At 36.1% G+C, this 13,120-nt stretch overlaps 1 protein-coding gene across 7 annotated transcripts in view; it reads left to right on the top strand.

The window, feature by feature from the left end:
- Window positions 1–13,120, top strand: part of LOC149557446 (DNA binding / DNA-directed RNA polymerase) — a 161,530-nt gene that overhangs the window by 123,178 nt on the left and 25,232 nt on the right. For all 7 annotated transcript variants that reach the window (XM_089832097.1, XM_089832098.1, XM_089832100.1 and 4 more), the window contains 2 exons: window positions 8,532–8,675; window positions 8,756–8,842. In XM_089832097.1, the coding sequence (XP_089688223.1) occupies window positions 8,532–8,675; window positions 8,756–8,842 (231 nt within the window). The remainder of the gene's footprint in view (window positions 1–8,531; window positions 8,676–8,755; window positions 8,843–13,120) is intronic.

Raw genomic sequence — 13,120 nt, forward strand, 5'->3', positions numbered from 1 at the left:
TTTTTGATTAAATATCTGAATAAACAATAAACAATATCAGAAGAGAACAACTGCTTCAGAATGATACATGATCATCATTTCCATTGAGAGAGTGAGCGTGGACTATATTATTATTACATATCAACACTCCCATTAATGTCATCTGCCAATGGTTGCTGGCATCATCAACTCCATATACATGGCAATCAGGATATACGTCTGTAACTATACTAGCAGGGATAGCCAACAGAAGCAGAAAAAAAATAAAATAATAATATTGATTACAGGGGAAGCATTCAGATCTCCATTCCAATCCGTTGATCACCATCAAAGAAAACGGAGGAGGAAGCATCGAATAAGGATATGGCATAATTTTGGGTAGAATTCCTCCATGGTATCAAACACATGAGAGAAATATTGCAGCATACAATATAAACATTTCTTACTAAGTAATGGGAATATACTCAGCAATATATTTATACAGAGCAAACATCGAGCAAGATACTAAAAGATAACGATGATCTACAACAGAGATTGAATATGATTAATCAGTCAGCGACATGATTTGAATACCTCAATAATAATTAGTTGTATGTATAGATCTGAAGCAGATATGGTGTTTGAAAAGTATATAGTACTGGCTCTCACCATACTCCTGTCAACTCTGCACAATTGATTACAAACAAATAGATATCCGTTGGACCAATATAACCAAGTACAAATAGGGATCAAAGCAAACATCAGTCCATATGCTATAAGTGACAAAGTTGATAAGCATCTCCATGGTATATCAGACAAGACTAATATTTTGGATGTGCGAATAAAAAATAAATTCTATAATTTTGACATATCAATGATCCCTATCTATATGTCTTTGAGATAATAACAAACACCCATCCTATATCATTATCTACATTCCATAGTCATAAGCCAAAAATCTATATCAGCAAATAAGTAAATTTTTTAGAGGAAGTGCCTTGCAGATTGGATTACAAGATTGTTGTCTCGATTTCTTGGCTTAACCAACATGGGACATCACAGATGTTCGAAGTCACTGCTGATGTATAGTGATTTTACTATCTAAATCTCCTATTTGTGTTTCCTGTGTTTGGGAGATTGTTCTGGTAATTTCATTGCAAATTGTGTTGTTATAAACAATTTGCCGAGTCTCCTTGCTGTATTCCTGTGGCTTGGAGAAATTGTACTAAATTATTTTGGAGGTGTGAAGATTTGCGCCTTTGCTGAGAACCTGTATTGGAGATTGAGTTTGTTAATGGGAGTCTACTATTCCTTTGTTACTGGGAGTCTGTTAATGGGAAAGAATCTAAAGGAAGCTTCTAATTAATGTTGTGTAGTGAAGCTTCTTGAGTGAAGTTACATTTTGGCAACAAAAGGGAATTTGGAGGTTATAAATACAAGGCCATTTGTTGAGAAAAACACGCTTAAATAATTTATTTTCTTTTGTTGCCTTTATGGCTTTTTCTGAAGTTCTAAATTTTGATGCCCTTGCTGAGGTATAAGGGTTTTGAAGTTGGGATGTGCCTTTAATCTATATTTGAGGTATTGTGGATTAAAGTTCTAAAAGTTATTATCGATATCTCTTGCTGTATATACTATGGTTGGGAGATATTGTTTATTGCTTGATATCTCCTAAGAGGGTTGTGAATCTCTGAGTTCTGCATTTCATCTGCTGCTGAGGTATAGCAGATTGGAGTTCGACTTTGATTGCATTGGATTGAGAATCCTTTTTCTTGTGTTGTAAATCGCTGGTGCTGAGAGTTTGTGGCAGATGTAATACTGTGGATTGGTCAAGCTGAATTCAATTGCGTTGGGCGATTGAATCTATATACATTTGACGTCTCTTTATCTGTGTTTTGCTGTTGTTGAGAGGTGGCTATTGGCTAAAGAAATTACTGATTGAAGTTTCGGTTCTGATAATTCAGAGAGTGGACTGATTTGGCATTGGACACTAGATTAACACTGTTATTTGGCAGCCCAAGTAATCAACATTCTGGGCATCTTTGAAATCTGCAAACTTAATTGCAGACCTGCGTTCAAAATTGTGGAGGTCTGCTTTCTTTTCTTTGGGGTTTGAAATTTTCAGATTTGCTGCTCATTTAATAGTGGTGTAATAATTTGCAATTGGTATGTAGTGAACATCAAGTCCAAGCAATTCCTGTTGAAATTCTGATTTCATTATTATTTTGAAGAATATATTTGCAGTAAATTTCAGAACTAGTGTTCGTTTAGAATTTCATAATTTTAGCATTCATTTGGCCTAGCAAACAGTTAGCAAAATATTTCATTGAAATCTGAATTGGTTTGGCAATCATTATTGTTATTTAGCAATTTCCTTTATCTCTAAAGCATTTGGAATTCATATCAGTGCTATTAAGTTGCTTGCCAAGTGTTTGACAAAATGTCAAACAATCGGAAATGTGAAAGAAATTGATGCTTGATTTAGCTAAACCATATAGGGTTCTTACAGTAATACATGCCCTGTGAACAAATGGTTCGATGTGGACTGCAGAGCTTTTCATCGCTAAGTGCTTTCCACTTTTGAGGCTCACTCTCCTGAGTTCACTCACCTTTGATTGTCTTACCTTCGTTTTCTTCGTTGCAAGAAACGATCCTTTACTGTTTCCCAATGTAAATCCCTTTGCTCCATGTCGATCCACAATCCCTAGCTTTTTTGGTGCACCCTTTTCCCTCGCTGTACTCCTCCGACTTCCATCCTTGACTTTTGCTCCCTTACCACTCACATCACGACTCTTTATGACATTACCAGGCAGCCTTCTATTCATCCCATCCAACCTCCTTTCTCTCATGTGTTCACCCCCTCTTACATTTATGAGGCCATCAGATCCATGAGATGCAATAGAGCGGTGGATGAGGAGGGGTTCCAGGCTGAACTCTTGAAGTTTGGTGCCTCCATTCTAGGCCCCTATCTCTCTATACTCTTTAATAAGGTGGTTTGTACTGGGTTTTTGGTTTCTTGGTTCAGGCATCTGATTTACCCACTCCATAAGACCGGTCCTATTTCTGACTTTAGGAATTATAAGACTATTATGATCGGACACACATTTGCCAAACTGTATGCTACAACCCTCAATTCTATGTTATCTAGAGAGTTTGAGAGGAAAGGTTGTAGAGCTAGAGGACTGGTTTCTGAGCTAACTATCAAACAGTGGATCACATTTTAACTTTACGAGCTATTATTTAGGAGGCTAGACACAAATCGGAAGAAGTTTACTATTGCTTTGTTGATTTTCACATGGCTTTTGATTCTGTTCCTAGGATGGCTTTATTTCAGAGGCTTCAAGAGATGGGGATTTCAAAGATGTTACTAACTGCTATCATGAGATTATACGAAATTGTGGTGGGTAGATTCAGAACTCCTATGGCTTCTCAGTTCTGATCCATAGCACCATTGGGGTTAAACAAGGATGTCCACTCTCCCCCACTTTGTTCGGTTTGTATATTGACGAGCTTGAGGATTTCCTTCTGAAATCTTTGCTCCCAGGAGATGGTTGCTACTTACACCAGGTTTTGATCTCTATTCTTCTTTTCGCAGATGATGTGGTTCTTCTTGCTTCTTCTCCAGAGAGTTTACAAAGACTTCTGGATGGTTTGGCTTCCTTTTGTGTTTAGAGACAACTTGTAGTTAACCTAGGTAAGACTCGAGTTATGATCTTTAATTGCTTAAAGACTTCTCATCTTCACTTCTTTTTTCAGGGACAGGAGATTGAGATCACTTCATCCCAAATGTGTCTGGGAGTGAAGTTTTCGGGGCCCCGCTTCAGTATGAGACCAGTGATATAGTCCAAAATTAGTAAGGGGATGGGTTTTCTTGCTATGCTTGAGAAATAGTGTTTTAGACACCATTTCTAGGATACCTCGTCCAAGTTATCCCTTTTGGACTCTCTTGTTTGGCTGATTGTTCTTTATGGCTTAGTGGTTTGGGGGCCTTCTCTCCTTGGATCTAACTGGGCCTCGATCGAGTGGGTTTAGACATTGCTTTTATGCCACATCATTAGATGTCACAGGTTCACTCCTCATATTATCATTTTTGTTGAGTTTGGTGCTCATCCCTTCAGTCTTGTGACCATATTTGATCTAATTTGGTTCCTTCATCGCTTGCGTGGTTTTGTGGATTTGGCTAGTGAACATGATAGATACTTCTGCCTGGCGTATTGTTCTTCTGTTGCTACTGTGAGTTCTGATACTAGATCTCGTGCTCATTGTTGGTATGCTCAGGCATCTTCTCTGCCGAACTCGATTGGGATTGATATTGATCGTCTCCCTCCTTATTAGTTCTTGTTGAATGCCCCTACTCATCTCCTCCCCTCTCAACAGGAGTTAAATGAGCATGTCAAACTTGATATCTATAGATAGTATATTACCACTACATGGACTAACCCTCATGGTGGCTTACGGTCGAAGATGGCTTTCTATGTGGAGCACTTTCTGGAGATCTGTGATGGGATTATTGTTCATCCTAGTTACCTTTCTTGACAGTGGTGTCATGCCCTGTGTATCTCTCTGGGGTCTTTCAGAGTTGGTTCTCACCATCTTTGTGCTAAGGCCGATCATCATATTGACAGAGGTGAACGTATTTGTAAGTTGTGTTATCTTGTTGAGGTCGAGACAGAGACTCCCTTTATTTTCCATTGCCCTATCTTTTATGAGATCAAAGGGAGATTCTATTGTCTGTTCCAGGACTATTCTTCCCTTTCAGCCTTCTTCAGTTATTGTGACCAGTGGTGTCTAGTGCTTTATCTTCAGGAGGCCACTCTGCTCCATGATAGTACTTTATAGTCACTACTTTCTCATTGACATACCTATGATCAGTTTATTAGTGCCTTTTTTCACACCCTTATCTCCTTTACAGGGTGTGAAAAAGCCATTTAGTTCTACCAGTTCTACTAGCTATTCCACATTTTCCAGACCCCACAGCGGTTTCTTGCATCAGCGACACTCTTCCATGAGTACACAGAGATAGTTTAGGGCTCCTCTTTGCTCATACTCCTATCCTTCTGTGACTGATTCCTTTTTACCAAGAAAGGACTCCTAGTCTTTCCTTGGTCTCTTTCTTCTTGGTTCTTGTTGTTAGCTTTTCTTGGACACCATTTGGTGCTCCTGCTATTGTCAGCTATCTAATTGTAAATTCTCATTCCCATAGACCTTTTGTCGTCTTTTGTTGGACACTAATAATTTTATCTCATCTGGTTAGTAGCACTTTGAACTGGTGAAAAAACCAATGATATTGTGCAAATTGGCCATGGTTTCATTCAAGTCATGCTTGTGATAATCGATAATGAATTTGGGGTTTTCTATCAAAGCTTCATTTCAAATTGTATGTGGAGGTTGAAGGAACAGCTAATTAGCAAAATTGCAGCTCATGGAATTCAGTGTTTGGCATTCATTTGGATAGCCACACCATCCTTTAGAAGTCACGAGGGTTGTAGAAGGTGACATTTAGTATCTCGCAAGACACGTTTTTGGGTTTTGAGTGCCATTTGATTCATTTCTACACTGCTGCCCAAGGTTATTTATCTATAGACATAGCTGCAGTCATTTTGAGGCAGTAAATAGAAGCTGCAAATCTATTCCAGGTTCTTTAAATTGCAATAAATTTATTCCTCTTGTTTTGTTTTTGCTAGGTAATTTATTTATTATAATTATCTATTGAGATTAATTTTTATTACGTGTTAAGCTCAACTAGATTCATACCCATGATCTCTCAGACGAGAGGCTCACAATTTACCGTTGTGTTGTAGACTCTTGTTAATTTATTCCTCTTGTTATTAGTTGATCTTTTTATGAGAAATCATTTCCTGAAATTGAATAAGAACGCATTGTTCTTTGTTAATAATCAATCGATTATTTTACCAAATTAGTATGGTTTATAACTATTGGTGTGACAGAAATATCTTTTTAGAATGCTGTGATGTGGTTTGCAATTTTTTTTGAAAAGTCAAAGAGTCTAATCAAGCACAGAATACTGCGTGCATAATACAGTTTATTTATATGCAATTTATTTATTTTGACAGTGTTTAAAAGCATATATTGTTTGTGAAAAGATGTGATAGTGCAGTGGCCTATATTCTGTTTGATGGAATTAACCAAGCAAGTTCAACAGGACATGTAGAATGCAAATTGTTAAGAAGATTGGAATAGTTAGTGTTTTGTAATTCAGATCAAAATATCTGAAAGGATTGAGTAATTCAGTTTGCAGTAATTTATTATTGTACATCATCATTTTGTAAGGGTTGAAGTTGCAGATTTAAATTTTGTGAAAGCTTGTTTTGTAATATGCTGTTGTTGGTGCCTAAAGGCTCCTGGGTGGGTGCTTAGATAAAAAAAATTGGTGCTCTTAAAGTAGGAGCTTGCTGCCCTTAAACATTGTAATCAAATTTATTTAAGAGGTTGGATCAGGACAGTAGATGCTACTAGAATTTCTCATTGTGGGTTTCCCTATCCTAGGTGTCCATGTATTTCCGGTGCATTGTTTTTATTGTGTGGTTGCATCACTTTCTGATTTCAGTTTTGCTTCCTTTCAGTTTTCAGATTTAAGTTTGATTAAGGCATTGGACTTGATTGGATATTTCACATGAGAAAAGATGGAGAAATTAATGAAATGTATTGTTAGCGTGCATATATATTGTATAAGAATCACAACAAATGCCCAAGAGCTGCATAGTTTAACTAAAAAATGATAATATCATAAAAATATATAGCTGTCCCTAATCAACTTATGCATCTGGTAGGTTTGGAACAAAATCAGAGTCTAAGTTGGAGTCAGAGAAACTGAGTGGCTGCCTCAGGGAATGGTACTGTCATGTCCGTGCCAAAACAAGATTGCAGCCCTTTGAAATTGTAACAGAGCTGATTACAATAAAATGAAGCTGATGCCAAAGAAATGCTGGCATGTGTAGCAATTCTTAAAAGAAAGCATTTAACTAAAATCAAATTTAAGCTAGTCATGATTGATATTGTTTGAGGATGAAAGGTTGCAGCTCTTTCAAAGGCCATAGTGGTTAAAAGTTTTGACTCCCTCAAACATAAGGTATAAAAGGGACATTTGTTTTAATGAAGAAAGATTATTGAGCCATCAATCATCAATTTGGAATGAGTAAATCAATTTAGAATTATATTTTTATTCTAAAAGGCAGCAAGCCCGGTGAGTCTGTTCTTGTTAAAGGTGGCGACTCTTTCACCAATTAAGTATAAAAGAGAGATCATTTGAAGGATTCATTCAGGGAATCAATTCATTATTTCAGAAAATAAATTGAACTATCAATCATATATAAAAGTTTTCAAGCATTATTCAAACATTGACCTGTCAATCCATGAAGAAGTATTAGTCATCAAAGGCATTCAAAGACAAATTTACAAATACAGTAAGCCATCAATATTGGCTTTGAGGAAGGATCTTACAAATAGGAAGGGCAAAATCTCTTCCAAGCTCATGAGAATTGGAAGGACAAAAACCCTTTCATGCTCTCATCAAGTTTGGACAAAAACCCTTTCAAGCTCTTATTAAGTAACACCTGCAAACAAATGCTACCTGCTTAAATATATCAAAAGTTCAAATGAAATGATGTAAAAGTTACCAGATTTGATTATCTTAATGGGCAGATTGGTTCCTTTTTCTTAACCTAGTGAATTTTCCTATTGGGTCAGAAGTCAATTGAAATGGTGTGAACAATAACTAAATTTGAATATTTAGTGGATGGATTCTTTCAGCGCTTCCTCAACTACTCAATTATTTTTTTGTTAGGATTTTTCTGTAAATTTTCGTGCAACTCACTAGCTTTGTTTGTCTTGTGAATATCTACCAGCCAGTGAGTACATCGCCAAGTTTTTGTTCTATGCTCTCTGTATAAAAATAGCATTACATTCTGGTGAAGAACACTTGTGAACTAATGATCAAAAACATATAGAATGGATTAAAATGAGGGTCACTTGGATACAGACATCTGTATGTAACCATATTTGACACAAGTAATAATTTCTGTAAATAGGTTTAAGTAAATTAGTCATTGTTTAATCATAATCTTTTTTAACATTTTGTTTTTGTTTTTAACCAATGTCTGAGATATGCAAGTTCAATATGCATTATGTGAATTTGTTATCTACAAAAGATACTGCTCCATTTTTAAGCGGCATGCCAGTACGGCCACCTTGTATGGGTCAAATTCTGTTCATATTTCTGGTTAAATAAATAGATTGTGTGATAATTATGAAACAAAGTATGCAGCTACTCGGAGTTGTAGGGGTGCAGCTATTAAAAAGAGGATGTGATTCAAATTAAGGTACATGAGTTAATGAATAAGGAAATGACTATGTTATATATAAATGTAGTCACCTGAAATTGTGGTTATCGAGAGATCGATTCTACCCATCTTCCTATAATGGGTTTTCTGAGTTCCTGCGAAAAATAGTGCTCTGCTTGATAACATTTAATGCTAACATATTACAACAAATGGAAACTGAATGTAAGGACTGCAATTTTTAATATTTTTCAATTATGTTTCCATGTTTTGCAGAATCAAGCAAAGAAGGTTTATATGCTGGCAGAATTGACACCTTCAAAGGAAATAACTGGAGGAGCATGGTACACTGGACAAACTTTTGATGCAGAATTTACTAATGTTGTTAAGCAACAGTGCTTGCGCTTTGTCAGGCAGCAGGTATATAGGAGAGGCTTTTTGTGATGTCAAATCAAGTTTTGATATTTATAGTAATACACACTCATGGTTTCTTGGGCCAGGTTGTAGCAACTATTGGGAGCATTGCTGATTATATTAAAAAGTTGGGGATAGCAAACGTGGAATTGAAGAGTGATGAACTGATGCAAGTATGAAACAAACAACCTTTTGAATCTTCTTCATTTCAATAACATTTCTTCAGGTGAATACATACTTTATGCATTTATAGTATGCATGAGTGGTGGTGTAAATTTTCTAATTTTGGCTTCAATTTTTCCTGTGAATGAACTATATAAACCAGGAGGGTTAGAACGATTCTCGTACAACTTTGTAAGTCTACCACGTCCTTACCTCCATGCCTCCAGCCAAGTTTCACCACTGCAATTTGGACATCAGCAAGCACAGATCAATACATCCTGTGTGAATAGACCTGAAAGTCCTAAGAAGAGGTTATCTTCTCCATAGCAAATCTTAACCAAGATTCTGATCTGTAGTCTCTTAAGAATCTGATTAGGTCTCTATAGAGAACCCAACAAACATATGCACCAGCATATATGGAAATATGCTATTAGGCCAATTTTTCCTTAAAAGAAAGGAAGAGAAAGTGGTATCTAAAACTGAAAAGCCCTGTAGAAATACACTTTACCATGAATGCAATAGAAAATGTATAATTTTTAAATAAAAAAGCCATTATATTCGGATTCATGGGAAACATACCCTGGACAGAAACACCATGTATGTGGGCATTTGGTGGAGATATTGTGTGGCTAAAAGTCATTGTCATTGATGCCAAGTCTGCATAGCTGAAGGAAGATTGTGGGCAGTCATTGTTATGAAGTCTTCTTCATTGGGAGGGGGGGGTTCGCTTGCGGTGCAATTGCAAATGTTGTCATGCAAAGTTGCAATGCCATCATGATCTGCTCTGACCGTCACAGAAAGTTGTTCCCTTATCACATTTTCAGAACAAGGCATGAAGATGTTGGCATGATGTCACAGACTCTGGTTTGGTTGGATCAGACAGTTTTGGCTTTAAATTCATTTTCTCGAGCATTCTAGCTTGGCTAGGGTTTTCATATTGCCATATCCCTAAAATCGTAAGTGTCAGTTTTGGGTGGATTACTTTTCTTTTATCTGCTTGTTGACTGGGTAGCACCAGTTGCTTAAGTCACAATTTGAGCCTTTGTGGTCATGGAGTTATTGATCTTTGCCTAGCAGTCATTGGCTCGACTAAAGATCAAGGGTTTAATATTTCTTATGTTGGAGGATCAATATCTTGCTTAGATCAGATCAAAGGTCGTGATGCATTCCTAAAGATCAGATGGTGCATGCGAGGTGTTAGTGTTTTCCAGATTTGCTGCAAATGTAATAGCACTGCCATTCTATTTGGTATATACTTTCCAAATGGCAGCCATCTCTCTAATATAGGATAAAGTATGGATAGACATGTCTCTTCACGGGACATGTCTATTCATTAGAATGTAATTAATATAATGACAAATAAATATCTCATATATATATATATATATATTCGCACTAAAAGTTTATCCAACTAAAGCTACCAATTCTTAACACTCCCTCTTAGCTAGGGAAGATAAATGGTATAATCATATTACATATCTTGTGATCATACGACACATGATATGAAGTATCATCTAATATATGATACCTGGATTTACATATCACCTAACACATGATATGAGGAATCACCTAACACGTGATATGAGGAATCACCTAACACGTGATATGAGGAATCACCTAACACGTGATACCTAGTTTTACATATCACCTAACACGTGATATCAGAGATATGGTCCGATCAAGAATATGAAGTCTCATGATATTCACCATAACTCAAAAATGTTCAAAGGTAATGTGTACTTACCATAGGAAGATTCATAATCTATTGTGATCGGTTTCGGCCATCACACGATGTGTATTACAATCTAGAAAGTCATGGTCTGATTAAGGAATTGAATCCACTATGCTAGAAATCATCTATCATGATTTGTTACAGCCATCACATGATGATAGAAGATTAAGTTATTGTAAGATTGTCATCTTCCAATAACATCAACAAATACAAGTGATAATCATTTGGAAGTTGTCACTTCCTCATGATTTACACAAAGCCCATAAGAAATTCAATGATTTTATAAGGATAATAATCAATTAAATCAAGTTTACCTCATAAATGTTTCACCTTCAATAGTGAAACTCCCTCTCAATCACTATGATCTAGATTGTCACAAGTTGACCGAATCCATCTGCTCCCTCTGAAGCCTGAGTTCATCGACATTTTGACGTCTTTGAAGATTCTAGACTCTCTCTGAATCTCCCTTTGAATCTGAATTTCATATGCTTTCATCCTTGAGTTTCAAATATTTCCTTTCATAAGGTGAGCCCATATAGATAATATAACGCAAGAATCAATTTTCACCCTTCATTGGATATTTAATCACCCCTCTTTGTACCCTGAACAGATACGAAAGAGAAAAAATATTGAAAGGTGACTTTGTGCAGCCACAACTTCAGAGTATCACAAATGAAATATTGTCATGAGTTTCAACTTGCCACGTTACTTTTGTTCATCACTTCCAACATCCTCGGGTGCCTTTTCCTAATTGTTTAAATGACTGATTGTATTTCCCAATCCTTCACTATCTATAGTCTTGTCATTAAACAATGACATGGAACATAGTCTCAATTCTATATGTTGCGTACAATCATAGACTTTATTTTGGAAATGAATTATTTCGTCCTTTTAGTGGATTGTCATACCATGTGCATGGACTCGTTCCTTTTGTGTTTCATATCTTGTCACTATAATCCACGATATCGTCAATTCGTCTTTGTCTATAATTTCGTTTTTGATTTTCTAAATTTTGACATTTAATTTCTTTTTCAAATATCAAGAGCCTACACACAGACGCTGCCCTCAATCGTCTGGCTTTTGTTGAGGGATGAAGATAATTTCCTAGATAACTAGAAGTGATATTCAATTTGCTCCAACCAAAGCAAGCCCTTGTTGGCTTTGCAAGGCACAATCACTCTTTCTGGTTCAGTATTTGAAGATGACGACATCACAACTGATGCGGGAAGCTTCCCTTTGGTCCTCTCGTCTTATGATCAAGTTCTTGTATGAGGTAATTTTTCTTGGAGCAATTCATCTACCCCTATTTTAGAATATTTGGATTTCAAATTCTTTCCTGTTTGCTTCTAGTGTATTGCGAAACACATTCTTGTGGTTTAGGATGGATCCTAGTTCTTTGTACAATCATGCATCTTTATTGCTCCATCAGCCTCTTTCTTTGATCCAACTTCTTGCAAAATCATTGTCATTCCTATCTAGATCAAGCTTTATAATCTTCGTTCAATTATGTGTGCTTTTGATCTCACCAAAAACTTGATGAACAAGGTTGGAACCTTTGTCAAGCAATATGTTGAGGGTCAGTGCAAATTCATCAGGATTTGTGCCTCAGTAGAAATCTTGAAACCACTACCTCATTTTGTTAGTATTTATTCCTCCAAGACATGGTCTCACTTTTATTAATCTTCAACAGTCTTCTCTTCGAATGATTTCGCTGCTATATATTGATTCACAAAGTGGGAGCTTGCACTTCTAAAAGAACACATGGATAAAAAAATAATCTCAAAAAGTTGATCAAGAAGTCTAGGTCTCTTTATGCTCTCATATGGCATAATCATATCAAGTTCTTGGAATCTCAGATAGATTTAAGGCTTGATCCTATGTATTTCAAACACTAACCCCTCCACTTTGGTCCCAAAATGAAGGATGATGGTTCTGATTCTGAGGGTATCTTTAATTTTATGGAGGATCTAGATTTAGTTACTCGTTTGAGTTCAATTCGAAGTACGAGTTTGAAGAACTGGTTTGCCGGTACTGCAAAATTTTGGAAAGGGGTTTGGCTTTGTTTAGGTTCGTTCATACAAAAACATGTAAAAAAAAAATATATACATATTTATGAAGCCTAGAAGCATAAGTTAAAATTAGAATGTCACTTACTATCATAAAATCATGTAATAATCATTTAAACAACATAAACACCATAGATATAAACTTTAAACTTGTAATCATAGCATCACGAATTGTGATTATACCATCACATATTTCAAGTTCATCATAAAGATTCAAAACATTAAAATTAAATCATGATTCATAACAACAAGATCAAGCATGATTGTTTCAAGTTCAAGTTTCAACTAATGGTTAAATTTTTTATTAATATTGATCTTCTTTATCTTCTTCTTCATCATCTTCTTCTTCTCATCCTCCTAGTTCTTCGACATTATTTGACTCAGCAACAAAGCTATGGCCAATGGAATCAATGACAGCAATAATAGTATGGGCATCAAAATCTTCAATTGAAAGCCGAGAAGCAAAGCCATCCAAATTTGCCAACTCTGCA

This window comes from Cupressus sempervirens, chromosome 5 (genome assembly GCF_028749045.1).
Source record: "Cupressus sempervirens isolate cs-2001-9-10 chromosome 5, ASM2874904v1, whole genome shotgun sequence".
Lineage (NCBI taxonomy): Eukaryota > Viridiplantae > Streptophyta > Pinopsida > Cupressales > Cupressaceae > Cupressus > Cupressus sempervirens.